The sequence below is a fragment of the Aureobasidium pullulans genome (genome assembly GCF_000721785.1).
Source record: "Aureobasidium pullulans EXF-150 unplaced genomic scaffold scaffold_3, whole genome shotgun sequence".
NCBI classification, from domain to species: Eukaryota; Fungi; Ascomycota; class Dothideomycetes; order Dothideales; family Saccotheciaceae; genus Aureobasidium; species Aureobasidium pullulans.
Genome location: NW_021941023.1, coordinates 1,733,658 through 1,755,805, shown reverse-complemented (window position 1 = coordinate 1,755,805; position 22,148 = coordinate 1,733,658). Strand labels below are relative to the sequence as shown.

Below are 22,148 nucleotides of genomic sequence, written 5' to 3'. Positions count from 1 at the left end.
CTGCAGGCATAAAATGGAGAAGCAACACCTTGTTCATTGTCTCGACGGTCGCTATTGGTCTCTTTACTGACCTGTTTCTCTATGGATTGGTCGTACCCATACTTCCGTACATGCTGCAGGATCGAGTCGGCCTGCCAAAGGACCAAATCCAATCGCACGTAGACGCATTGCTTGCTGCCTATGCCGGAGCGTCAGTCATCTTCTCTCCAATTGCAGGAGTCCTAGCAGACAAGACTTCCACTAGACAGGGCCCTTTTCTGCTTGGTCTTGTAGCTTTATTACTTGCCACAGTACTGCTCTTCGTCGGCTCAAATATTCCTACGTTGGTCGTTGCCAGGATATTACAAGGATGCTCCGCCGCAGTGGTATGGACCATCGGTCTGGCACTTTGCATTGAAACCGTCGGCAAAGAGAATCTCGGTAAGACCATTGGGTCCATCTTCAGTTTCATCTCCGTTGGAAATTTGTTGGCTCCCTTATTGGGTGGTGTGCTCTACAACAAGACCGGATACCCAGGCGTATTCGGTATAGGATTCGGCATCTTGGCCATCGACTTTTTTATGCGTTTACTGGTCATTGAAAAGAAGGTAGCCCGTCGCTATCATCTCGTCAATTCCGAGGGCAACGCCAATGATGAGACACCTGCTCCAGAAGACAACGAGGCAGCCAATGGCGAAGAGGAGCCTTTGCTGGGCAACAAAGCAGAGAGCAACGAATTCCAAATATCTGCAGACCAGCCAGCCATCGCTCGCAAGATCCAGATTCTGCCATGTCTCAAGAACCCACGTCTTGTCGCCGCTCTACTGGTAGCCTTTGTCCAAGCAGCGTTGCTCGGCTCCTTCGACGCTACTATCCCCACTGTCGGTCAGGAGCTTTTCCACTTTGACTCTTTGAAGGCCGGCATACTGTTCCTTCCTCTTGGCGCTTTCGACTTTGTGGCCGGCCCTCTGTTCGGGTGGGCAGTCGACAGATATGGTACCAAGTTGGCCGCAGTGGGTGGCTATACATTCTTGGTTCCCTGTCTTGTTTTACTTCGGCTACCCCATGCTGGCGGAACACCTCAGGTTATACTTTACGCTGCGCTTCTTGGACTGTGTGGAGTGGGGCTTGCTGCAATTGGAGCTCCTTCGATCGTGGAAGCAGGTGAAATCGTAGAAAAATACTACGAGGCTAATCCCGAGTTCTTCGGACGCGATGGCCCCCCTTACTCACAGCTCTACGGCATGACTTCAATGGTATTTTCTTCCGGACTGGCGGTTGGACCCGAACTCGCTGGCGAGCTGAAGCAAGTCATTGGATACGGGAACATGAACATTGTTCTTGCAGTCATTTGTGGACTTACTGCAGTCTTGTCGTTCTTTTTCATTGGAGGAAAGCCAAAGGTGCTCCAGAATAGATAGAATTAGGAGGAACAAATTACTTTATTCGGGACCGAGGCAACGCATAGTTGTAGAATGTTTAGCAAATACATGGTAAAATATCACAAGAAAGAAAGTGTTGTTTGATAGTCGAATTAGAGACGCCAAGGGATTATTTCAGTGGCTGAAGGCTGGAGTGCAAGGGGCTTGGCGCAATTCAAACCAACACAGGGCTTCGGGCCTCCTATGCTGCGTGGGGTGAAAGAGACTCACATCATCGACATAGCATCTATCGCATCTCCTGCTCCGCTGTCTTTGCACATCGATTGACTAACAAACACTCCCGCTCCGCCCCTTGCCCTAGGCCTTGGTCAGCTCTCTGTCGCCCCCAAGCACACGTCACGCACACGTCCACGCCCTCAGACTCGCATCTGCGCTCATCGGGCCCGCACTCCCTCCCGGCCTTGCATTGACGAAAGGTCCCACGCCATTGTCGCGACCACCCGTCCCCAATCCACCTGCACAATGGACACCAACATGGAAGATGTTGGCGCAAAGCCCGATATTCCCATGTCGGCGGCACCCATCGACCCGCCCTCGATCCCCACCCTCGATGGCTGGATTGAGAGCTTGATGGCCTGCAAGCAGCTGTCCGAGGCCGATGTCCAGAGACTGTGTGAGAAGGCAAGAGAGGTTCTTCAAGACGAATCCAACGTCCAGCCTGTCGTATGTCCATCGCCCGTCTGCCGCTACTCAGGCCTCCATCGAAGCTGACACTACTGCTGCATAGAAATGCCCCGTCACCGTCTGCGGAGACATTCACGGCCAGTTCCACGATCTGATGGAGCTGTTCAAGATTGGCGGCCCCAATCCCGACACCAACTACCTCTTCATGGGTGCGTCCTTGCTCTTTCCTCTTGCATCTGTCGTGGCCTTTGCTTTTTGCTGACACGTGCGCACACAGGTGACTATGTTGACCGCGGTTATTTCTCCGTTGAGACTGTGACATTGCTCGTCGCCCTGAAGATTCGCTACCCACAACGCATCACCATCCTTCGCGGTAACCACGAGTCCCGTCAGATCACCCAAGTCTATGGCTTCTACGACGAGTGCCTGCGCAAGTACGGCAACGCAAATGTCTGGAAGTACTTCACCGATCTCTTCGACTACCTCCCCCTTACCGCCTTGATCGACAACCAAATCTTCTGTCTTCACGGTGGTCTGTCACCGAGCATCGACACACTGGATAACATTCGTGCGCTCGACAGAATCCAAGAGGTGCCCCACGAGGGTCCCATGTGCGATCTGTTGTGGAGTGACCCCGACGACAGATGCGGTTGGGGAATAAGTCCCAGAGGTGCCGGCTACACCTTCGGCCAGGACATCAGCGAGGCTTTCAACCATAACAATGGCCTTACTCTGGTTGCCCGAGCCCATCAGCTGGTCATGGAAGGCTACAACTGGAGTCAAGACAGAAACGTTGTTACGATATTCTCCGCACCTAATTACTGCTACCGCTGCGGCAACCAAGCCGCAATCATGGAGATTGACGAGCACCTGAAATACACCTTGTGCGTATTTTCGCCATCTATTTCTCTTCTTCGAGCCTTGCTGACCAGTCTTTTTAGCCTCCAATTCGACCCATGCCCACGTGCCGGCGAACCAATGGTGTCTCGTCGTACTCCTGACTACTTCCTCTAGATGACGACGGGTGCCTCTTTGACTGATAGATTGTACACTTATGCTTTCTGGCAGCTCCTAGTAAAGAAACACGGTCCATGGATTGACTGTCGTTTTTTTATTGCATTGGGGGGTATCTTAAAGCATGCCATGAAGAAAAACGAAAACGATCAAAACATAATCCCGCTTCCATCCTTTTTCGTAATTCATTCTCTTCTTTTTTCGAAACATAACGCTGCACCTCTACCAGTTCCAGGTCCTGCTTGCAGCTGTGAATACTGGCGGTTTCCATTGCAGCTTTTCTGCGTCAATCTGGTGTTTGCCTTTGACCTTCTCCTTTTCCTTTTGTCGTTCGCGTTGTTTGAGGATGGCTTCTGTGAGGACAATGACATGATGATTTTTCTGTCAAGTCAGCCAGGTGATTTCAACGTTGGAAACTCGGGAGTACTCACAGAGTAGCGCAGCATGTTTAGGTTTTGCAACGTGTGCAGAACATCGTTGGTTGTCATCGCTGTCTGCGCACCAATGTCTTCTACGCTCATCTCACCTTTGCTCTCCATCAAGAACTCCACAATGATCTCTTGCCAGAACGCACGATAACCCAACAGTCCAAGGTCACTGAGCGGCTTCTCCGGACTGCCCAGCTTGCCTTCACGTTTGCTGAGCTCATAACTGAAGGCGATGAGTAGTCGACCATATCCCTTGCGTTGGTATTGCGGTAGAGTCAAAATACAGGCAACGTTGTAGCCTTCTGCACTTTCTTTCTCCTTGGAAAAATATCCGACTAAATGATGGCCGTGCTGGTCGCGCGTCGTCATGCAGTAGAAGAGGAAAGGGTCCACATCGTAGTAGAGAGTCTTGTGATCCAGGAAGAGCTTGCTCAAAAGACAGAGGTTTCTGCACCAGGTTCTTTGTCTGCGTCCGTCGATCTCGAAAAAGCTGACCATTTCGTCGCGGTAGATTTCGTTGCCAGGAGGGTGCAGTAATGTACACTTCGTTCTGTGACGCTTGAACTGTCTCTCGTTGCCGAAATAAAGCAGACACATCTCACAGATGTATACCAACTCGCAATCGGAATACTCGACTGGGTACGGTGAGAAGTACCAAGGTTCAATCTCGTGAGCTCCCATCTGTATCTTTTCCAGGTTCCGCACCCTGCTAATTTCGGTCTGGTTCTGGGTCATGGAGCCGCTAGTACGTAGCTTCTCAATCTCTTCTTCGCGCGAATACAGGTGATCCGGAATGGCCTTTGCGGCTGCCGCGGCATTCTGCACGTCAATAAGATCTACTGTATCATCGTCGACTTCTCCGTCTGGCTGAGGTGTTCCATCGATGGCTTCGGTAGCCACAACGGCAACGGAAGGAGAACGGTGGTCTTTGCCGGCTAGTGACGGTCTTCGAGTCCCGGCCTTTGACGATTGAGATGCCTCTGTTGGCGTCGCGGAAAGCTCCCTCACGCTCGATGCTCGTGATCGCTTGGGCGCCTTGTTTGCTTTTGATGTCTCTGCTTTGGCTGTTGTCTTGCTCGTCGTCTTCTTTTGCTTCGTATCCGGTTTCTCGGGCAGAGGCCATTCCACTTCTCGTGATAGATCGATACGCTCTGCTGCGACCCATTCTGGTTAAGTGGTCAGTGAGCCGTATCAAGAATGTGATTTCCAGACGACCATACCATCCAGACGCTTGTTGAAATCCTGATAATGGACACTTTTCTTGTCAGCTTGACATGTAGGTGAGAGGACAGATCATACTCACTAGAATGTTGGTTTGCCTCTGCGTGTTTGTATAGAGAGAATCTCGGCCTTGCGCTTCTCATCATCCTGGGACCAAACCACGTTAGCACTTCTGCTTTTGAATGTTTCCTTTCTGGCATCGGACAAAATTCAGTGATAGAATTTTTTTGCTTGATGCTGGACAAAACAAAATGTTGTTCCTTACCTTGTCGACCCATGCTCTGACTCCAACCCTGTCCAAGTCAGTAAAGACCATGTCAAGGCTTGGCAATTCATAACATACCTGAGAGTTGTGAGAGTGGCGTATCCTTTCTCGACCTTCTGCTCTTCACCGTTGTTGTTGTGACCTCCCATGATAGTCTACGTGATGCGCCTGTCGTACGAGTATTTTTCGCGTGCAATCGCGATTATCTTCCTTACTGCTCGGGTTCGTCGTCAAGTCGTGTTATGCCCCCCACAGATTGCGCCCGGAGAACAAACTTTGCAAACTGCTTATCCACGTGATCGACAGCCGCGCTTTCCATAACCTGTCTTGCTGGAGGTTGCTTCTTTCACACCAGAAAGTGAAGTGCGTCTATCAGAAGTTTGCCATTGACTAACAGTGTTTTCCAGTATTTAACTTGTATCAGGAAACCTTCTACTGATAGAGCTTTCTTGCCAAACTCAAGCAACCGCGCCTCTCGTTAGCCGTTCATCAACGCTTCATGAGCTCGACTTCAAGTACTCACTCTGCACAATTACAGACACAATTTTCGAGAGCGGTTTGAACATCACATCTGCCACTACATGCTGTTATGATACCTTCGGTGTCACGTTTCGTCAAGGCCATATTTTCACTGGCATTCAGGTAAGCAGTTTCGGAAACATGCTCTGCTCGCCATCACTTTGCCATGGACAAGAGCATGCTACTGTGACCGCAACCTCGTTGGATCAAGTAATTCAATGGTCCTTCCTTTTGTTGAACGGCTGTCAATAGTGCTTGTATCAGCATTCGTTCAAACTTTCCCACTCTTAGCAACCCTGCTACCAAGGACTGTCGTTGGCATCAACAGGCCCACCAGCTGCAAGTAGCTCAAGAGAAGGCCGATCCTCTTTTCTGACAGGTCTTGGTTATGCGCAAGAATCATATGCTAACCAGTCAGAAGCTCAGTAATTCGCTCCACACCCCACTCCACAAAACCCTAATGTATTCACACAGCTACAGTCTCATACAGGTCGAATTACTTGCCCACTTGCTTCCAAGACTAGTTTGCTATCTGTCTACGGTCTCTTTATAACAGGAAGCAAGAGCAGGGAGCACATGGTCGTTTGCACATCTCGTCTTCTGGGACTGTGGCAATGTCCGACGGTGTGCCCATCTTGAGTTGTCTGATGGCCAGTGAAAAGAGGTGGAGGCATTTGATTTAGCGTCGACGGGGAGTAAGGTCTATTGGTCCTTGGAAACAATGATTGGCTTGGTCTTCTATTTCCACCCCAAGTAACCCCACCGAACTTGCAAGTTGGGAATCATAAAATCACTCATCGCAAAGACATGCTGTCAAGGTACTTAATGCTGTTTCCACTCCCACTCTCTGCTCTTTCCTTAACTCTACCAATCGTTTCGTAAGGCCTCTTGACGTCGCCATCATGAGAGCTGTTCTTTCGTTTACCATTGCAGCAGCATTGGCTAATTATGTCAATGCTTGGGCATTGATGCCTCGCCAGACTTCAGGCGCGAGCTCTACTCCGCCCTCGACTGCAATCACCAATGTTACATGTAACGGCAAATCTGCTTATAACTATGCTGCGATGACATCGGTCCCGGCCAATGCATCCTGCACCACGCAGACCTTCTACATCAACACCAAATCCAACTGTACCACCAAATCGTTCTTAATCGACACACGCACATCGAGCTCTTGCAACTGCTCAACCTCTTCTGCACCTCAGAACACCACCTCCTGCACTGTCATCCCGCTAACGACTTCGTCTTCGTCGACTCCATGCTCAACCACGTCTTCGTCGTCGACTCCTTGCTCTACGACTTCGTCGACATCTTCAAGCCCCTGCCCTGTCTTTATGAACTCGACATCTTCGTCAACAACATTGTCAACTCCCTGTTCGTCGACTTCTTCATCTTCTTCAACTCCCTGTTCGACAAGTTCTTCATCTTTGTCCACTCCTTGTTCAACGAGTCCCTTGACTTCATCTACACCATGTTCCACGACCTCCTCATCTCTGTCAACTCCTTGCTCGACTTCTCAATCTTCGCCCATCCTAACTTGGACGACTTTGACAGCAGTCACCAGTTCCACGGTCGTGGTAGGCTGTCCAAGCACTCTGTCCTCTGCCACTTGTGGCAAGAGCGACCAGACTACTGCTACATATTCGTTCAGCACCGTAGTGGCTACACGAGTACAGATAGTGACTATCTCGTGTGCTTCTTGCAGTGGTGGCAGCACCAGTACCTGGTACCCCGTTACATCTACTAGCTCTGGCCCATGTTCTAGTCCCTCTGCAACAATCCCTGCATCATCAACAAGCACTGTTGTTCTTCCTTCTACATCACCGGCCAGCCCCGTATCGACTGCCCAGAAGAGCATACCATCAGGCGGCGTTTCTTCCCCGACACTGCTTACGTCCACTGTCGCTATCACGACTACTATTCAGATCTCGAAGCCCTCGCAGACTAGTATTAGAACGGTGACTTTCACAACGGAAGTCGTGACAACCGCCAGTACACCGTGCGACTCTAACAAGCAGAGTATGACCAGCGTTCAATCAGCGATGACACCTTCTCGCAACATGAACATTCCCTCTGTCAGTACGGTGACCTTGGCTTCGCCTTCTGTCAGCACAGCAAGTGTGGCTACACCCTCTGTCGGCACAGCAAGCTTGGCCTCTCCCTCTATTCCAACAGTCACCATCCCAGTCATCGCGACTGTCGTGACTTGTCCGTATAGCTGCAAGACAGTTCCATCGCAATCTGTGCCTACTGCTTCTTCTCCAGCATCTCCAATGGGCCCGACCTCGCCCATGTCCTCGGCGACAGCTCCTCCAGCTCCCAAAGATTCATCCTCGTCAGCACCTCCTAGCAGTCCACCCTCATCCGCACCCCCTAACGGTCCATCTTCGCCTACTACGATGCCAGCTTCAACTCCAATGTCCTCTCCGGTCTCTCCCAACTCTAACGTTCCAAGCTCTCCTGCCTCGAAGATGCCTTCTTTGTCTGCAGCAACATCATCTGGCCCACCATCGTCGCCTAGCCAACCTCAGAGCAGCTCTCCACCTCAGTCTAGCTCTCCTCCTCAGAGCAGCTCTCCACCTCAGTCTAGCTCTCCTCCTCAGAGCAGTTCTCCACCCCAGTCTAGCTCTCCTCCTCAGAGCAGTTCTCCACCCCAGTCTAGCTCTCCTCCTCAGAGCAGTTCTCCCCCTCAAAGCAGTTCTCCACCCCAGAGCAGTTCTCCACCCCAGAGCAGTTCTCCACCCCAGAGCAGTTCTCCTCCTCAGTCTAGCTCTCCACCTCAATCCAGCTCGCCTCCCCAATCTAGCTCGCCCTCTCAGTCCAGCTCGCCTCCCCAGAGCGGGACTGCCACAAGTAAGATCACAAACCAATGTACCGAGAAGACTCCACTGACAAACTATCCAGAGCCAAGCACACCTCCAGCCACCAACACAAGCATGTCTTCTGGAGCCGCTTACAATGCCAAGGCTTCCATGTTGGCCGTAGCAGCTCCCATCGCCATCGCCGTTGCTATGATGCTACTCTAAGCCCAGACATATCCATCTGAGTATTGCGTACTGGTTCATACATGAACTTTTCACATTCCTTCTGTACAATGACTATACTTTCCTTTGTACTTGGTCTCGTGTTTCATTTGTTAAATTAATGTGTATGTAACATGGAAATTTGTTTTTGCCCGGAGGAAAAGTGAAACAGTATCTAGCCCGTGTAATTTAGTCATGGTAATCAAGCTTCATGTTTTACAACAAGATTTGCTCCCTCAATCAGCTCTGTAAATCTTACATGGCCTTTGCAGAGGATGATGTCTTGAAGCTCCGGAGCACGAAACCCGAAGAAGACTGTATATGCACGGGGGATTTATCGGTATAATGATAGTAACGTTCGGTTTTTATCCTGAATGCTGAAACAATGTATTCTATAGATGATTCTGCACTGACAACAAAGAACCCAACGGACAAAAGACAATCGATATTGCCAAAATTTATTAAGAGTACAACACATGTGAGAAGATGACAAAAGAACTGATTTACAAAGCAAGGACAGCCGCACCGAGGGCAAGGGCAGCCGCACCAGAAAGACGATGAGCTGCACCGCTCTCTGTGGCAGTCGAAGAAGCTCCGGAGGCGGTGCCAGAACCTGTGCGAGAGCTAGAACCAGAGCCAGATCTGCTCGAGGTTCTGCTTGCAGCAGTGCCGACAGGATAGTTGGCCTCGCTGGTGATGGTAATTGCCATGTTGCTCATGGAAGAACCGTCAACACCGTAGACGGCAGCGGCGACTGCGGTTGCAGTGACCGAAACCAAAGCTCCGGTAGGTGCGTCAGAGATACCAGATGATATCAAAGCATCGACACCACTGGGGCGGGAAGGAATGTCGAACTCATCGCTGAAGTCGTCTGCCTCGATCAAGTCAGAGGAGCAGCGAGGTGCGGTAATAGCAGTGGCAGTGTCGTTGCTTGCTTCGAGAAGTGTAACGTTGATGCGGCTGTATTGTTCCTGGAGGGCATTGAAGTCCGAACGCAGCTGAGCAGATCCATTGGAGTAGATATCGACAAGGCCATAGTTGTTTTCCTCTTGTGACCATTCATAGACCAGACCTCCAGACATGACGGTCATTTGAGGGCTGTACAGCGCTTCGACCTCATCAAAAACACGGGGGCTGGGATCATTGCAGCCGTACTCGGAGAAGAACACGGGGATGGAGGCGTTGGAGAACATATCGACAAGGACGTCGTACTCGGCAGTCTCAAAGCTGGACTCTGAACCGCACCTGAAACGGGTTGTCAGTATGGAAGTTGACAAAATAGAATGTTCCGGAAAACTGACCAGGAGTACGAGTTCAATCCGAAGAAGTCGGAGGCACTGGAATCCCCATTGTCGCACGACAAATAGTGGTAGGTGTCTTCTGTGAACTCTCTGACATCGGCCGCGGAATATCCAACAGGAATAGGTCTGTCTGCATGGGCAGCAATGTAATCCTTCATGTCACGCTGTACAGCTCTCATGTAGGGAGGGTTCTCGTCGGCAGTCTCCAAGTCGTTGATGATCTCGTTGCCACCAAAGAAGCCCAGAAGGTTGGGGTAGCCCTTGAATGCCTCAATCACCGTGAAGACGTGGTTCATATAGTCACGAGTATATGTGCTCGCAGGGTTGCTGCGGTCGATGTGCTGTCCATACAAGGGGGTGTTTACATCGAGAATGACATATATTCCAACACCGTTGAATATTGACATACACTCATCGTGGTTGAGGGTCTGGAAACAAGTCAGTAGAATTCATGGAGTTTCATCGTTCACAACATACCGGGTCGACGTTGTAGCTTCGAATTGTGTTGACACCCAGACTTTGCATCAGAGCTGCATCACGAGTGCAAGCCTCAGCGTCACTGAGGACATCTTGATCGTTGTTTGCCGAGATAGCGCCTTGTCCACCAGGCTGATAATCGACACCAACAACGACAAATCTGTTGCCATTGGCTGAATTGACAAAGTCCTGTCCGCGTACTTCGACAGGATCTACGGCAGCACTCAAGCCAGCCAAAAAGGCAAGGCCAGCGATTGAGTAACGCATGTTGAAGAGTCCTTTTGGATATGAAGGTGAGATAATAGAAAAGCAGAAAAAGATGATAAAGCTGAACGAATGACACTGCCTGCTTTGAACGAGAGATTTCTACCCATGACACCTGCGAGGGATGCCGCTGGATTTATGCGACTGCTCTCAGCCTACATTCTCAACCTCCCGCGGCAACCCCTACTCGGCGCCTTGGGTGTTGTTGTTCGCACTTCCTTGGCCGCTGGGCAAAAGCCGTATACTTGGCACAACCGTTTCGACCAAGAACCCGCCTCTCGATAACATCTTCATCATAGCCGCAAAGTGGCGACAGTATTGACTTGAGGCAATGAACCTTGTGGTTGAGCTCATAAAAGTTATCGATGCTCTGGCATTGTTGCTACACCAGCACTCAAGAAGCCTCGCCATAGACCGTGGTTACCGCTGCCAAGAACTTCAACAAGCAACCATTTCATCGGGGCAGGGATGGACAAGAAAGAAAGAGATCCGTAGTTGGATCGCATGCAGATTAGAATTCACATCCGACCCCACAGTTTCCGAAACATGTCTGCTGCGCCTCATGTCTGCATGTCTTGGGAAGTCGTGTATTCGTCGTCCTTTCTTGGGGCCAAGGACTCGTGTACATATGGAACATGCGTGATAATTTTGAAGTAAACAAAGCCACTGACGATCAAGCCAAATTATGACACCGGCATGCTCAAGACTTCCGAAACGTATAATCTAAATTCAGGGCTTCAACAGAAGCTTGCCGGTAGTCTTGCGGCCTTCAATATCCTGCTTCTTGTCAGTACTGCCTACGCCAAGATGCCGCGAGGTTCCGGTCTGAAGGAGCTTGACTTACGTTATGCGCAGTAGCGACATCTTTGAGGTCGTACACCTTGTGGATACGGACATCCATCTTGTCCTTGACAATGAAGTCAAAGAGCTCATTGGTATACTGTTCGAACTCATCCCTGGTCGCGATGTAATTGAACAACGTTGGGCGGAGAACCTTGGCATTCTTGGCCCCGAGTCGTCTGCGGGCTGTGTAAGCGCAGTCCGAATATCATCAACGACAGATGTAATAGGACGACTTACGAGATTGCGAACGGCGGCACAGCACCACTGGCGTTGCCAAAGCTGGCCATGGTTCCTTTGCGAGCCAGACAGTCCAGACTGAGGTCGAATGTCGACTTACCAACACCGTCAAAGACTGCTGCAACGCCCTGTTTGTTGGTGACCTCGTCGACCTTTGCCTTGACATCCTCGTGGCTGTAGTTTATGAGCACTTGGGCACCGGCCTTTTTGGCCAGATCCAGCTTCTCTTGTGTGCTCGCTGTTGCAATCGTCTTCGCGCCAACTGCGGCAAGTAGCTGACACAACCACAGACCAACACCTCCAGCTGCGGCATGAACTAGGATCCAATCCCCCTTTTGCACATTGTATGCCTCTCGGATGAGAGTCAGAGCTGTGAGGCCCTGAAGAAGTGCCGCGGATGCCACGGTAGGCTCGATGCTAGACGGAATCTTGATGGCTTTGGCTGCGGGAGCGGCAGTGTATTCGGCGTAGGTTGCTTCGGACAAATAGACAACGCGGTCGCCAGTCTTGAGGCCATGTGGTGTATCGGGGCCGGTCGCGACGATGGTACCTTCTGCTTCTCTGCCGAGCATGTACGGGTAACTGGGTGCAGGGTACAATCCACTGCGGAAGTAACTGTCACGTTCTGTAAGTATGCGATGATTATCGTCACTTGGGATATGCGTACGTGTCAATGTAGTTGATACCGACATAGTCGTTCTTGACCAAGACCTGTCCGTCTTTCGGCTCTGGCACAGCCAAGTCTGCCTTGTACTGAAGGACCTCGACACCACCTGTTTTCTCGATGATGACACCCTTCATGGTCTTTGGAAGTGATTGAGAAGCCATGCTGCGAACAAGTTGACCAGATAATCCCGTGAGTCTACGCGAAGCTAAAGCAGGTACTGAGGAAACACTGTGTCGTAGAAACATGGACATTTGAAAGTGATGAGACCATCCTTCCTACACGTCAACCCATTTGTAATGCGCCATGGCGGCTATAGTCATGCCCCGCAATTGAGGGGAGCTGTCGGCGGAATTCACCCGCTCACGTCATCTCTTCCACAACATTCGACATCCAAGCCCCGACGTTGTTACAAGTAATAGTTTTGCTTCGCCAATTTGTGCGATTATACGATTTTATGGCAGTCAAAGAGGCTTCATTGCTATGAAACTGCTATGAAACTATGGATTGATCTCCCTCTCCATGGCAAGCTAAGCATCGTTACTGTTTCCCCGGTCTTGCATTCGCTCGTTGAACCAGATGTCGCTCAAGCGTCCTCGATCTGTGAGCCAGTCATCTCGCTGGAGCCGTCAGAGCCCTCCAGATTGACCTGGTCGTTCGTCTGCTGTGCTTCCTCCTCGTTCTTGAGGGCCTTTTGCTTACGATAGAGCTCATTGGGGAGCCATTCAAAGAACGAAGGACTGATCGCACGAACGCTATCCAACCATTTGATGCCAATGTCTAGCTCGCGCACTTCACCCTCAATCTTCATACCTACTGAGCAGTACTGGAGGATGTCATCCTCGATCCAAAGAACCATGCTGTGCTCGGTTTGTTGTCTCTTGATTGCCTCCTCAGAGTGGCTGAACGTGGGTGCCAACGGATAAGTCCAGCGGCGACAATGAAGCTTGCCGAGTGCAGCCAAAAAGGGCTTCTTCTCCCGAGCAGTAGCGTACAGTGCACGTGTTGCCTCATCGGCCATTTCGACCTTGGTTACCTCCAGGCTAATCTGTTCCTTGTAGACAGTTTCGAACTTTTCAACATCAGCGACTCTCTCGTACTGCTCCTGAGAACCATAGGCAGAGAGGGCAAACTTGACAGTGTCTCGGCAATGCTGAAGAGTGCGGTCGATTTTGCCAACATCTTCCCAGCCCTGGTCGTCGGAATACACCCCCGCAACAGTACCACCGTGGGTGGCTGAGACGGCTGTATTGAACGAGCCTGGGAGCCTTTCACTGACGACGATCACGTTGAAGAGCTCCACGTCTGCGAGGTCGCAAATCTTGCGTGCAGCATGGATTTGATCCGTGAACTCTGGGCAGACATTGTGGTGCAGCAGATAGTTGTAGAAGTTGCGTACGATATTGGTCGCTCTTGAGATGTCTGCGTGTCCGGTGCTGCTCTCGAGTTCGGTCATGATGTGACAAGAGCTGAAATAAGTTAGCTATAGGTCCAATACATAGGTTGGCAATTTCTTACAAGAAACCCTTTGCGACGCCCACGAAGTCGACCTCCCATCTGTCGGAGCTTAGAACATCCTCGCAGACGAAATGTATGGCGGTCAAAGCGGCGATTTCCGCAGCGTCTTTTTCGGCCAGGTCTTTGTTGTCGCTACCGCCGAACATCTTGGGTCCGGACTCGATGCCGCCATAGTTCATGAACTTGTTGAAGACCTGAGCAGTATGTTGGTGGAACTTGCGACGAGCGCGGTAGCGTTGGATTGCCGTCTCAATACGCCTGTGATATGGTCAGTATAGAAAGATACTCGAGATGGCTCATGAGACGTACGTTTCGAACGAAATGTTACTGAAGAACTTTTAGCGGTTTGTTATGGATCGGGTGTCTATGGGCCTTACCTGTCATAAAGAGACTGCTCTTCCTCAAATGCAGCAGGGGTGACGGGCGCGTCTGCGAAGAACTCCTCAAAACCTGTAGGTTTCATCTGGATGCCAGGTTAATCATCATGTCTACAACGTGCGTATGTGGACCACTCACCATTCCCTTGGTCATCCAGGGCTGGTTGGCAGGAGGCACATTGCCCTTTTTCTTTTGATCTTCTTCCATGGCCACCTTGATCTCCTCAGGGGACACAATCGGCTTGATGGTGAGCGGCTGTCTACGCTTGATGAACTTGTCGTCAACAACTTCAAGCAGTGTACTCTTTCTCAAAGACTCCACGACGGATCTGTAGGGCTTGTATTGACGCATCTTGGGGAATCCGCAAATGCTCTTGATAGAGACTGGCTTGTTCTCATGGCCACCAGTCTTGTCGAGAAGGTATTTGTCCGAGGGAAGGTTCTCATCCGAGAGGTAGTACTCAACCTGTCAAGAGTGAGCTGTCAATTCAACAACTCGGATGGTCTGGGGAGACTGACCTGCTTGACAATCTCGTCGGTTTTGGGATGCTCTTGATACTGCGGTGCTTGCCACTCGCTTATGGCTTGGATATCGGAGCCGATTTCAGAGACCTTAGCAGTAGATGCATTCTCGACATCGCCGACGACTGTTGTGTCAGCTGCCGTGGGTGTCGTATCGGTGGGCGCCATGTTGAACCTCTTAATCCGAGAAAAGGCCAGTGGAAGTTGAATAAGGTGGGTGGAGTGGGATGAGGTTAGTAGAGCAGAGTGAGATCAAATTAATAGAAAGGTGAACTTTCCAAGCTTTGAAGAAGAGCAAACGACTGAAAGATGAAGCGCCAAAGATGATTGATCAGAAGTGAAGCAATGGTCGGATGATGCACGGGTCGGGAAGATGCAGGCTGGAGTTTGACGTGTCACAAGAATCACTAACGAGCATTTTTGTGGAAAGGGGGAATCGACAGGTGAAATGGATAGCGCTCCTTCCATTCGATGTTCTTGCCATAGAACAAGACCTTTTGGATGTAGACATGACATTGTCGGAGGACCAAAAGAGGAAAGCAGAGTACATTCTCCTTCATTCAAACCATGATCCATCAATACATCCGCATGGCTGTCACACAATGTAAGCCCTTAATTATACCAATCTCAAGCTAGATGGTGTTCCGATAAGAGTCGCGAGCGGGCAGGTAGTGAGATTCGTGAACAGAGGTTGACATGGAACAAGAAAGTGGCTGTTGCATCCCCACAGTGTGGCTGATGCTGACTGTTGATCCCCCGCAGAGCGCCAGCCCAAACAATATTCCGAGCTCGCGACTTTCACAAGTCTCGCGACAACAAGTAAATAATGGCGCAACACGGATTGGACTGGGGCTCTCTCGTGGCCTTTGACAACGTCGCGGCTGGCCAGTAAGCACAAATCTTGATTTTCGACTTTCACCGAACCTTAAAGACTGACCAGCAATAGCGACGGTGTCATGTCAGATGCATCCGGCAGCCTAATCATCAAGCCTTGCGTCGCTGCCGAGGTGGACTTCTACGAGGTCTGCAATGCTGAGCATCCGGACTTCGCTCAATTGATGCCGACGTTTATGGGCAGTCTTCAACGTGGCCAGTCCAAGGAGCTCCAAGGTCATCTCACTGCTGCTTCTGGACCTGGAGGCAGTGGAGCAATCGTTCTGCCTGCAGCTCTGGATAAAGAGAAGGAAGAGAACAGTATAAACTCGGCCGAAGCAAAGAACCCGTTACGAGGAAAGAGACTGGAGACAGAAGTTGCTATCGTGCTGGAGAATGTGCTGGCCGGATTCAAGAAGCCCAACTTTGTTGATGTCAAGCTGGGCTCACGACTATGGGCAGATGATGCACCACTCGCGAAACGTGCCAAGCTGGACGAAGTCGCATCCCAGACTACTAGTGGATCGCTCGGCTTCAGGATAGCAGGCATGAAGATCTGGCAGCCTGAGGGCTCGGGAGAGTACAAGGTCTTCGACAAATTCTATGGTCGTCAACTTACTTCGGAGAACGTCAAGGACGCATTTTCCGCCTTGGTCGGCCTCGATCAGAAGACAGAGGCTCCGGGTGTGGTCAAGGAGGTTATCACCAACCTTGAAGAGGCCGTTGGCTCAATAGAGCACATCATCGCCAGCCAGGAGAGCAGAATGTATTCAGCAAGCTTACTGTTTGTCTACGAAGGAGACCCACACGCGCGAAAAGAAGCTATAGATGCAGCCGTTGCCCAGACGGCACAAGATCATGCTGACGCTTCTGTTGACAAGGCGCAAGCTAAAACAGGGCAAGGCGACGAGGAAGACGACGAGGAGGATGAAGACGACGAACATACTGGACCGAAGTTGTTTGACATCAAGATGATCGACTTTGCGCATGCGAGCTGGACGCCTGGACAAGGACCGGATGAGAACATGCTGGCTGGCATACGCAGTGTTCGCAAGGTATTGAAAGACTTGACGAAGGAAGTTGGTAGCATTTAAGCGAGGCGTCCAGCATTTTGAGCCACCATGATTATGTTTCGAGATACCCAATAGATACTTGCTCTCCCGAATTGATTACTTGCTGTACCATCTGCCCATCTTATGCCCAGATTGTGAGATTTTTCTTGACATTTTTGAACAAGTGAAGTTGGAGCTTGAGTGCTGCAAATTCCAGTCTCCCACCCTCGCAACCCCACCGCTCAAGACAACAGCAATACCGAGACGACGACGAGACAGAACCAAGCATAGTGACCTTTCGCGCAATGTCGCTGTTACCCGGTCTATCGCTATCAGCGCCGTCGACCACGACACCACAACCAGACGCCGCGGCGCATGCCCCTCCACGCACCGAAGAGCTGCCTCCGCGCTCAGAATTGCGCTTCGAAGTCGCCTTCGCGAAATCATATCGGATACGCCTAGTACGAGGGACAGCCGAATTGTTCGGCAGCGAGCTAGCGCCCAGTACGACATACACTTTCAGCGGAACAAAAGGCGCAGTCTTCACATGGCACGGATGTACATTGGAGCTTCAAGGCGAGGTTGAGAGCGAGTATGTCGGATCAGAGACTGAGGCCATGGTCGAATGGCTCAACGTCCACGGTATGCTGGAAACAGCGCGCGACGATGCTGGAATTGGAAGAGAAAGCAATGGCGGTCCCCGTGTCCTGATCGTAGGTCCCGACGACAGCGGCAAGACAAGTCTACTCAAGTGCTTGACAGCATGGAGCTTGAAGATGGGAAGGACACCAACAGTCGTCAACATGGATCCGCGCGAGGGCCTACTCAGTATCCCTGGCAGTCTGACTGCAGTCACAATGGGCAGCATGCTGGATGTCGAGGACGGCTGGGGTAGTAGCCCGGTTTCTGGTCCTACTGGAGTACCAGTCAAGACGCCGCTGGTCTATCATCTCCCCTTTGTTTCCCCCGAGGACAACACGCGCATGTTCAAGCCGTTAATTACACGCGCCGCACTTGCCGTCACCAGCAGACTGGAGGAAGACGAAGAAGCAAAGCAGAGTGGCATCATCATCGACACGCCTGGAAGCATCAATCAACCAAAGGGCAATTACGAGCTCCTCATGCACATCATCTCGGAATTCAGCATCAATGTGGTTCTCACCCTAAACTCTGAAAGACTATACAACGACATGTTGCGCAAGTTCGCCAATCCCAAGAGCTCCGATGAAGTGGTCCACGTCTTTCGCATATTAAAGTCAGGCGGCGCTGTGGCCAGGGATGAGGGACTCATGCGTCAGGCACGCCAGCAACAGATCAAAGACTACTTCTTTGGCGACAGTAGAACATCGCTGAATCCGCATGGTCAGTGGTGGGACTTTGGCGATTTGACCATCTACAAGGCCGTGGATGCTAGCGCATCACAATCACAATTGTCATTCATGCCAGGTATGGACTACGACGACGACTCAACATCGGGTCAAGGCTCTGCGACGGTGCTGGAAAAGGCGACGCCGAGCCAAGGAATGGTCAACGCGATCATGTCGGTCAAGTTCTGCTCGGGAAGCTCGTCTCTTGATAACATACGCGACAGCTGTGTCATGGGATTTGTCTATGTGGCCGAGGTGGACGACGCCAGGAAGAAGGTGCGATTCCTGGCTCCCCATCCTAGCCGCTGGGGCGATCGAGCATTGGTTTGGGGTAACTGGCCTGAAGGAGTTGGTGATTTGGTTGCATAAAATGGGTACAGGTTTCACATGAGCGTGGCGTTGGGGGCATGACAAGACCGAGGTTACCTTGGGAAGCAGCTATTGCTATGACGCATCTCTCTGTAGTGTCGAGACGTAGCGTTGGCCAGAGGGCTTCAATTCAAATGATGGAAAAGGACTAAGATTTGCGAGATTTCGAGACCCAAGACGTGAGGTATATGTACAGAACGGGGTGGTGGTACAGGCATGAAGAGGAGGGTGAGAAAAGGGCATTGTCGTGGAGAGAAAGGATGTATAAGTTTTAGGCGGACAAGAAGAAGGGAGATTACTCGACGGGCTCGGACTCGGGAGCAGCCTGTTCGGAGACGTTTATGCTGCTGTCGACGGCGATCATCTCGGCAAGGATGTCGAGGATGGGCTGTGGCGTGTCAGTACAGAGGATAGGTGGATGGATGTTGGGGACTGAGCATACCTTGGGGACAGTCTTGTCGTAGATGTTGATGAGCTCTCTAGGCTGGGGGTAGACCTTGAGGGCCTTGTAGAAGCACAAAGCGGCGTCGACGGGGTCGGAACCGTCCTGGCACATCTGCTCACCACGAGCGACCTCGGTCATGAAGTACTCCTCGGTCTTCTCGGGGTCGGAAGGGAAACCCTCATTGTTGGCGTCGTCGACGACCTGGCGAAGCTTTTCCTTCTGGCCCTTCTCGGCGGCAACAGCCTCGTCTTTGGCGGCCTTGGAGACCTGCTTCTGCTGGCGCTTGAGCGAGCGACGGAAGGCGGGGTCAGATCGTCTCTTGTAGTCGAAGTAGACGGCGTATGCGAGGGCGGCGGTGGTGACGGTGCCGAGAGTCGCGAGGACAATGGTGGACGTCTGGACGCCGGACGAAGCTTGTGTTGAGGGCATTGTGGAGTGTGTGATGTTGTGCAGAGCGGGGCGTGGGGGCAGTAGCGACGTGTAATGGGCGAGGGCGGATGGCGCAAGCTGGAAGTCGGAGGGTGGAGGTTGTTCTTAGCAGTTGCGCGTCGGAGGTGACGATGGCGATGGGCGATGGACTTTTCTCAAGCCTGTCTGCAACACTTGCAAGTCGAATGTGGAGAAGTTGAGAAGCGTGGACCGGCCCGTCATCCGAGCAATGGCAGTCGCAGTCGCAGTCGCGTCTCCCCGAAGCCACGAGCTGCTCGACCGACTTCCTTGTATCTAGAAAGACGCGAACATGTCGGAAAAGGCAAAGGGAATCGTGTCCCTGCGCAAGAAGAAGACGACCAAACGTCCTCAAATCAGTGCGCCTCGCCAGATCGCTACAAATCAGCAGGACGAGTCGACAGCAGCAGCATCAGCAGCAGCAGCAGCATCACTGCACCCCCCGCCGCAGCACGCCCAGCACGCCCACCAGTCGCGCTCCGACACAGCTCCTCGCAACAACAGCCAAACCAGCCAGACCAGCCTCGCCGTTCCACGTCCTAGACCGTCGCTGGGGGGCCCTGATAGTACCACCGACCTGGTCAAACGCCGTTATTCCACCCGCTTCGCCAATTATCCTCAAGATGCCGAACGAGCTCCTTCTGTTCCGAACATCCCTGCCCACCTCGCACAATCGCGTCCGAACCGCTCGCCTGACCGCCGCGGAGAACGCATCAGGGTTGATGTGAATGCCCTGCGCGATCCCCATCTCCAGCCCGACCAGTACGTAAGTCTTCTTTTGCAGGATGCTTCCGAAGCAGACATCCACGCCTACCAGCAAGATCTACGCAAACTCAAGAATCGCACATCTACCGATCTACAGCACAATGTCTACCAAAACCGCACTCAATTCATCCACATCTCAAACGAGGCCGACAAGCTCAAGTCTGAGATGCACACTCTGAGAGCCCTCATGTCAGAGCTTACAGCTGTCTTGTCACATGCCACCTCTGCTGGCTCGAACCAGGAGCAACAGGCTGCCCAACAGGATCGTAAGCGTCAGAATCGTAGCAGTGTCGCCAATCTAGAAGCCTTGTGGTCTACCCATTTGCAGGCCATGTGGAAACGTGTCGAGGGCTCTCAAAAGTTCTTGCCCGCTGTGCCAGGCCGCCATATTGTATATGAGTCTGGTCGCTGGCTAGAGTTGAATGCTGCCACTTGGAAACCTCGTCGTCGTGTCCACGTCATCCTCCTCAACGACCATCTGCTCCTAGCTAGTGAAAAGAAGCGTTTTGATCCTCCTGGAATAAACTCAAGCCCTCAAAACAAACGCGCTTCGGTCTATCAACAAGCCCAAACACAGACGCAACTCGTCGCCGAGCGCTGTTGGCCATTGCAGGACATACAAATGACTGATATTTCGACACGTGCTACCGACGATCGACACAACATAACTACTGCTCTTAGCCTTCGCATTGGAAATGAATCCTGGACCTTGGCTTCTTCTAGTGCTTCTGACTCTGGCCAGGAGGTCAACACATTACTTGTCCATTTCCGCAAAGCCGTCGAGGATCTTCGCAAGACCATGGTCGCAGACCAGGACCACAGGGGACGTGCCATGGATGAGCTTGCATTCCTCACTGGCCACTCTCGCTTCTACAAGAAAGCTGCCAACCAACACACAGATAATGCCGCACTCAACTCTTCCTCGACCCTCATCGATGTGGATGGCAAACAGCAGACTCTGAGATGGGTCGAGAATCAAGTTGATGCACTAGACCTTGACATAGCCTTGCAACACTTCGACGATGCCGTCACTTTGAATGAAAAGTTGCGCAAACTTGCCCGTAACATAAAAGGCAATAATATTGCTCAGGACATAATTCTCTCCAAACTAGATCAACGTGCTGCCAAATTGGCCAACATTCTAGCCAGGCGGCTCAAGGACACAAATTCTGGTGCTGCTGCCACCAAAGAAAATGTCAATTGGCTTATGAGACTGGGCTTCGAGGAGACGGCTCGCTCGGCCTATCTTGAATCACGCAAAGAGGTTCTACGGAAACGAGCAAGGTTCGTAGCGTGCTCTCAATAGAATTCCAGACACTAACACGTTTGACAGACAGATACCATTCACTGGTTCCTTGCCGCCGCACCTGACCGCGCTATCTTATGTCACCTTCACAATTATTCTACACACTTTCCGCACCTTCTCGTCCTCCTTTCCTCCAACATCATCATCAGCGGTCGTCAAATGGGCCAAAGAACGAATCGATGAGTTCAATGAGAGCTTGGACCGTCAGCTCAGTAGCGTTGAGAGGGGGAGTCCTTTGTGGAACGATTGTATTGATGTTGTTCGAGAGCAAGCCGCCGTGCTAAGTGAGGCCGGTGTAGACTTCTCGGGCCTCATTGCGCAAGGCCTGACACAGCAAACATAGTAGTTCAGTGTCTTCCACAAGTTTTCAGGATACAATCAGGCCGGCCTGTCTGAACCCTGTTCCTCGTACTCGCAGTAATATGTGCTGCCATTCAATCAGTCAGTGCTCTCAAGAGATCATCACGAACCAGTTGTCATACAGAAATACATAGTATGACCACATCTTGTCAAAGTAAGAGATTGGGCTCGGACTTTCTCGTTTGTAACTCCATGTGCATTCCGGAAAACCTCGTCTTCCTTCTTAATGTTTGTCAATGACAAAGGTGTGATTCTCAAAACGCCAGTGTCGCATCCGAGATCTGGAGCACTCTTGTTCAAGGACTAGTCGATCCTGGTCAAGACTCATTCAGCTTGGCGGCTACCGGTTGGCATTAGTGTTCTAGAAGCTACATGCACACGTTCGATCGCTGCCCCTTGTTCATGTAACAAGGCATGATCGGTTTTGCTGATTCTTTTGTAGTTTG

The 22,148-nt window shown here is 51.4% G+C and overlaps 11 protein-coding genes across 11 annotated transcripts; 6 read left to right on the top strand and 5 right to left on the bottom strand.

Annotated features, from left to right (window-relative positions):
* Positions 1-110: 110 nt before the first annotated feature.
* Positions 111-1,400, top strand: M438DRAFT_332550 (MFS transporter-like protein; the record flags this gene model as incomplete). The annotated part of the gene is made up of 1 exon (XM_029903518.1): positions 111-1,400. The coding sequence occupies one exon, from the start codon at positions 111-113 to the stop codon at positions 1,398-1,400; it is 1,290 nt and encodes a 429-aa protein (XP_029764282.1).
* A 483-nt stretch (positions 1,401-1,883) lies between these two features.
* M438DRAFT_267017 (serine/threonine-protein phosphatase PP2A catalytic subunit) lies at positions 1,884-3,059 on the top strand (the record flags this gene model as incomplete). The annotated part of the gene is made up of 4 exons (XM_029900152.1): positions 1,884-2,084; positions 2,149-2,254; positions 2,323-2,929; positions 2,987-3,059. The coding sequence occupies 4 exons, from the start codon at positions 1,884-1,886 to the stop codon at positions 3,057-3,059; spliced, it is 987 nt and encodes a 328-aa protein (XP_029764281.1).
* Positions 3,060-3,170: 111 nt separating this feature from the next.
* On the bottom strand, positions 3,171-5,193 carry M438DRAFT_139639 (uncharacterized protein). Its single transcript, XM_029898879.1, has 6 exons — positions 5,052-5,193; positions 4,974-5,001; positions 4,791-4,855; positions 4,708-4,742; positions 3,491-4,653; positions 3,171-3,440 (listed from the first exon to the last, which is right to left on the bottom strand). The coding sequence occupies exons 1-6, from the start codon at positions 5,120-5,122 to the stop codon at positions 3,282-3,284; spliced, it is 1,521 nt and encodes a 506-aa protein (XP_029764280.1). The 5' UTR covers positions 5,123-5,193; the 3' UTR covers positions 3,171-3,281.
* A 1,398-nt stretch (positions 5,194-6,591) lies between these two features.
* On the top strand, positions 6,592-7,239 carry M438DRAFT_362901 (uncharacterized protein; the record flags this gene model as incomplete). The annotated part of the gene is made up of 1 exon (XM_029907610.1): positions 6,592-7,239. Exon 1 carries the CDS (start codon positions 6,751-6,753, stop codon positions 7,237-7,239), a length of 489 nt encoding a protein of 162 aa, XP_029764279.1. The 5' UTR covers positions 6,592-6,750.
* Positions 7,240-7,534: 295 nt separating this feature from the next.
* M438DRAFT_362900 (uncharacterized protein) lies at positions 7,535-8,698 on the top strand (the record flags this gene model as incomplete). The annotated part of the gene is made up of 2 exons (XM_029907609.1): positions 7,535-8,345; positions 8,397-8,698. The coding sequence occupies 2 exons, from the start codon at positions 7,535-7,537 to the stop codon at positions 8,516-8,518; spliced, it is 933 nt and encodes a 310-aa protein (XP_029764278.1). The 3' UTR covers positions 8,519-8,698.
* Positions 8,699-9,018: 320 nt separating this feature from the next.
* Positions 9,019-10,560, bottom strand: M438DRAFT_372364 (uncharacterized protein; the record flags this gene model as incomplete). Its single annotated transcript, XM_029908340.1, has 3 exons — positions 9,019-9,760; positions 9,817-10,244; positions 10,294-10,560. The coding sequence occupies 3 exons, from the start codon at positions 10,558-10,560 to the stop codon at positions 9,019-9,021; spliced, it is 1,437 nt and encodes a 478-aa protein (XP_029764277.1).
* A 726-nt stretch (positions 10,561-11,286) lies between these two features.
* Positions 11,287-12,465, bottom strand: M438DRAFT_267109 (NAD(P)-binding protein; the record flags this gene model as incomplete). The annotated part of the gene is made up of 4 exons (XM_029900156.1): positions 11,287-11,334; positions 11,402-11,576; positions 11,638-12,252; positions 12,305-12,465. 4 exons carry the CDS (start codon positions 12,463-12,465, stop codon positions 11,287-11,289), a joined length of 999 nt encoding a protein of 332 aa, XP_029764276.1.
* A 295-nt stretch (positions 12,466-12,760) lies between these two features.
* On the bottom strand, positions 12,761-14,886 carry M438DRAFT_313274 (uncharacterized protein; the record flags this gene model as incomplete). The annotated part of the gene is made up of 5 exons (XM_029902550.1): positions 12,761-13,770; positions 13,820-14,077; positions 14,197-14,282; positions 14,336-14,662; positions 14,716-14,886. 5 exons carry the CDS (start codon positions 14,884-14,886, stop codon positions 12,888-12,890), a joined length of 1,725 nt encoding a protein of 574 aa, XP_029764275.1. The 3' UTR covers positions 12,761-12,887.
* A 658-nt stretch (positions 14,887-15,544) lies between these two features.
* Positions 15,545-18,379, top strand: M438DRAFT_332542 (SAICAR synthase-like protein; the record flags this gene model as incomplete). The annotated part of the gene is made up of 3 exons (XM_029903517.1): positions 15,545-15,606; positions 15,665-16,646; positions 16,898-18,379. The coding sequence occupies 3 exons, from the start codon at positions 15,545-15,547 to the stop codon at positions 18,377-18,379; spliced, it is 2,526 nt and encodes an 841-aa protein (XP_029764274.1).
* A 295-nt stretch (positions 18,380-18,674) lies between these two features.
* On the bottom strand, positions 18,675-19,253 carry M438DRAFT_332541 (protein import receptor MAS20; the record flags this gene model as incomplete). Its single annotated transcript, XM_029903516.1, has 2 exons — positions 18,675-18,767; positions 18,822-19,253. The coding sequence occupies 2 exons, from the start codon at positions 19,251-19,253 to the stop codon at positions 18,675-18,677; spliced, it is 525 nt and encodes a 174-aa protein (XP_029764273.1).
* A 310-nt stretch (positions 19,254-19,563) lies between these two features.
* Positions 19,564-21,685, top strand: M438DRAFT_267332 (uncharacterized protein; the record flags this gene model as incomplete). The annotated part of the gene is made up of 2 exons (XM_029900174.1): positions 19,564-21,320; positions 21,370-21,685. 2 exons carry the CDS (start codon positions 19,564-19,566, stop codon positions 21,683-21,685), a joined length of 2,073 nt encoding a protein of 690 aa, XP_029764272.1.
* Positions 21,686-22,148: the final 463 nt, after the last annotated feature.

Excerpts from the sequence above, each read along its gene's own strand:
- M438DRAFT_139639 (XM_029898879.1), bottom strand. The coding sequence starts at position 5,122 with ATGGGAGGTCACAACAACAACGGTGAAGAGCAGAAGGTCGAGAAAGGA. Across the intron at positions 5,002-5,051 it reads GCCACTCTCACAACTCTCAG|GGTTGGAGTCAGAGCATGGG; the intron begins GTATGTTATGAA and ends TGACTTGGACAG. Across the intron at positions 4,856-4,973 it reads TCAGAGCATGGGTCGACAAG|GATGATGAGAAGCGCAAGGC; the intron begins GTAAGGAACAAC and ends GTTTGGTCCCAG.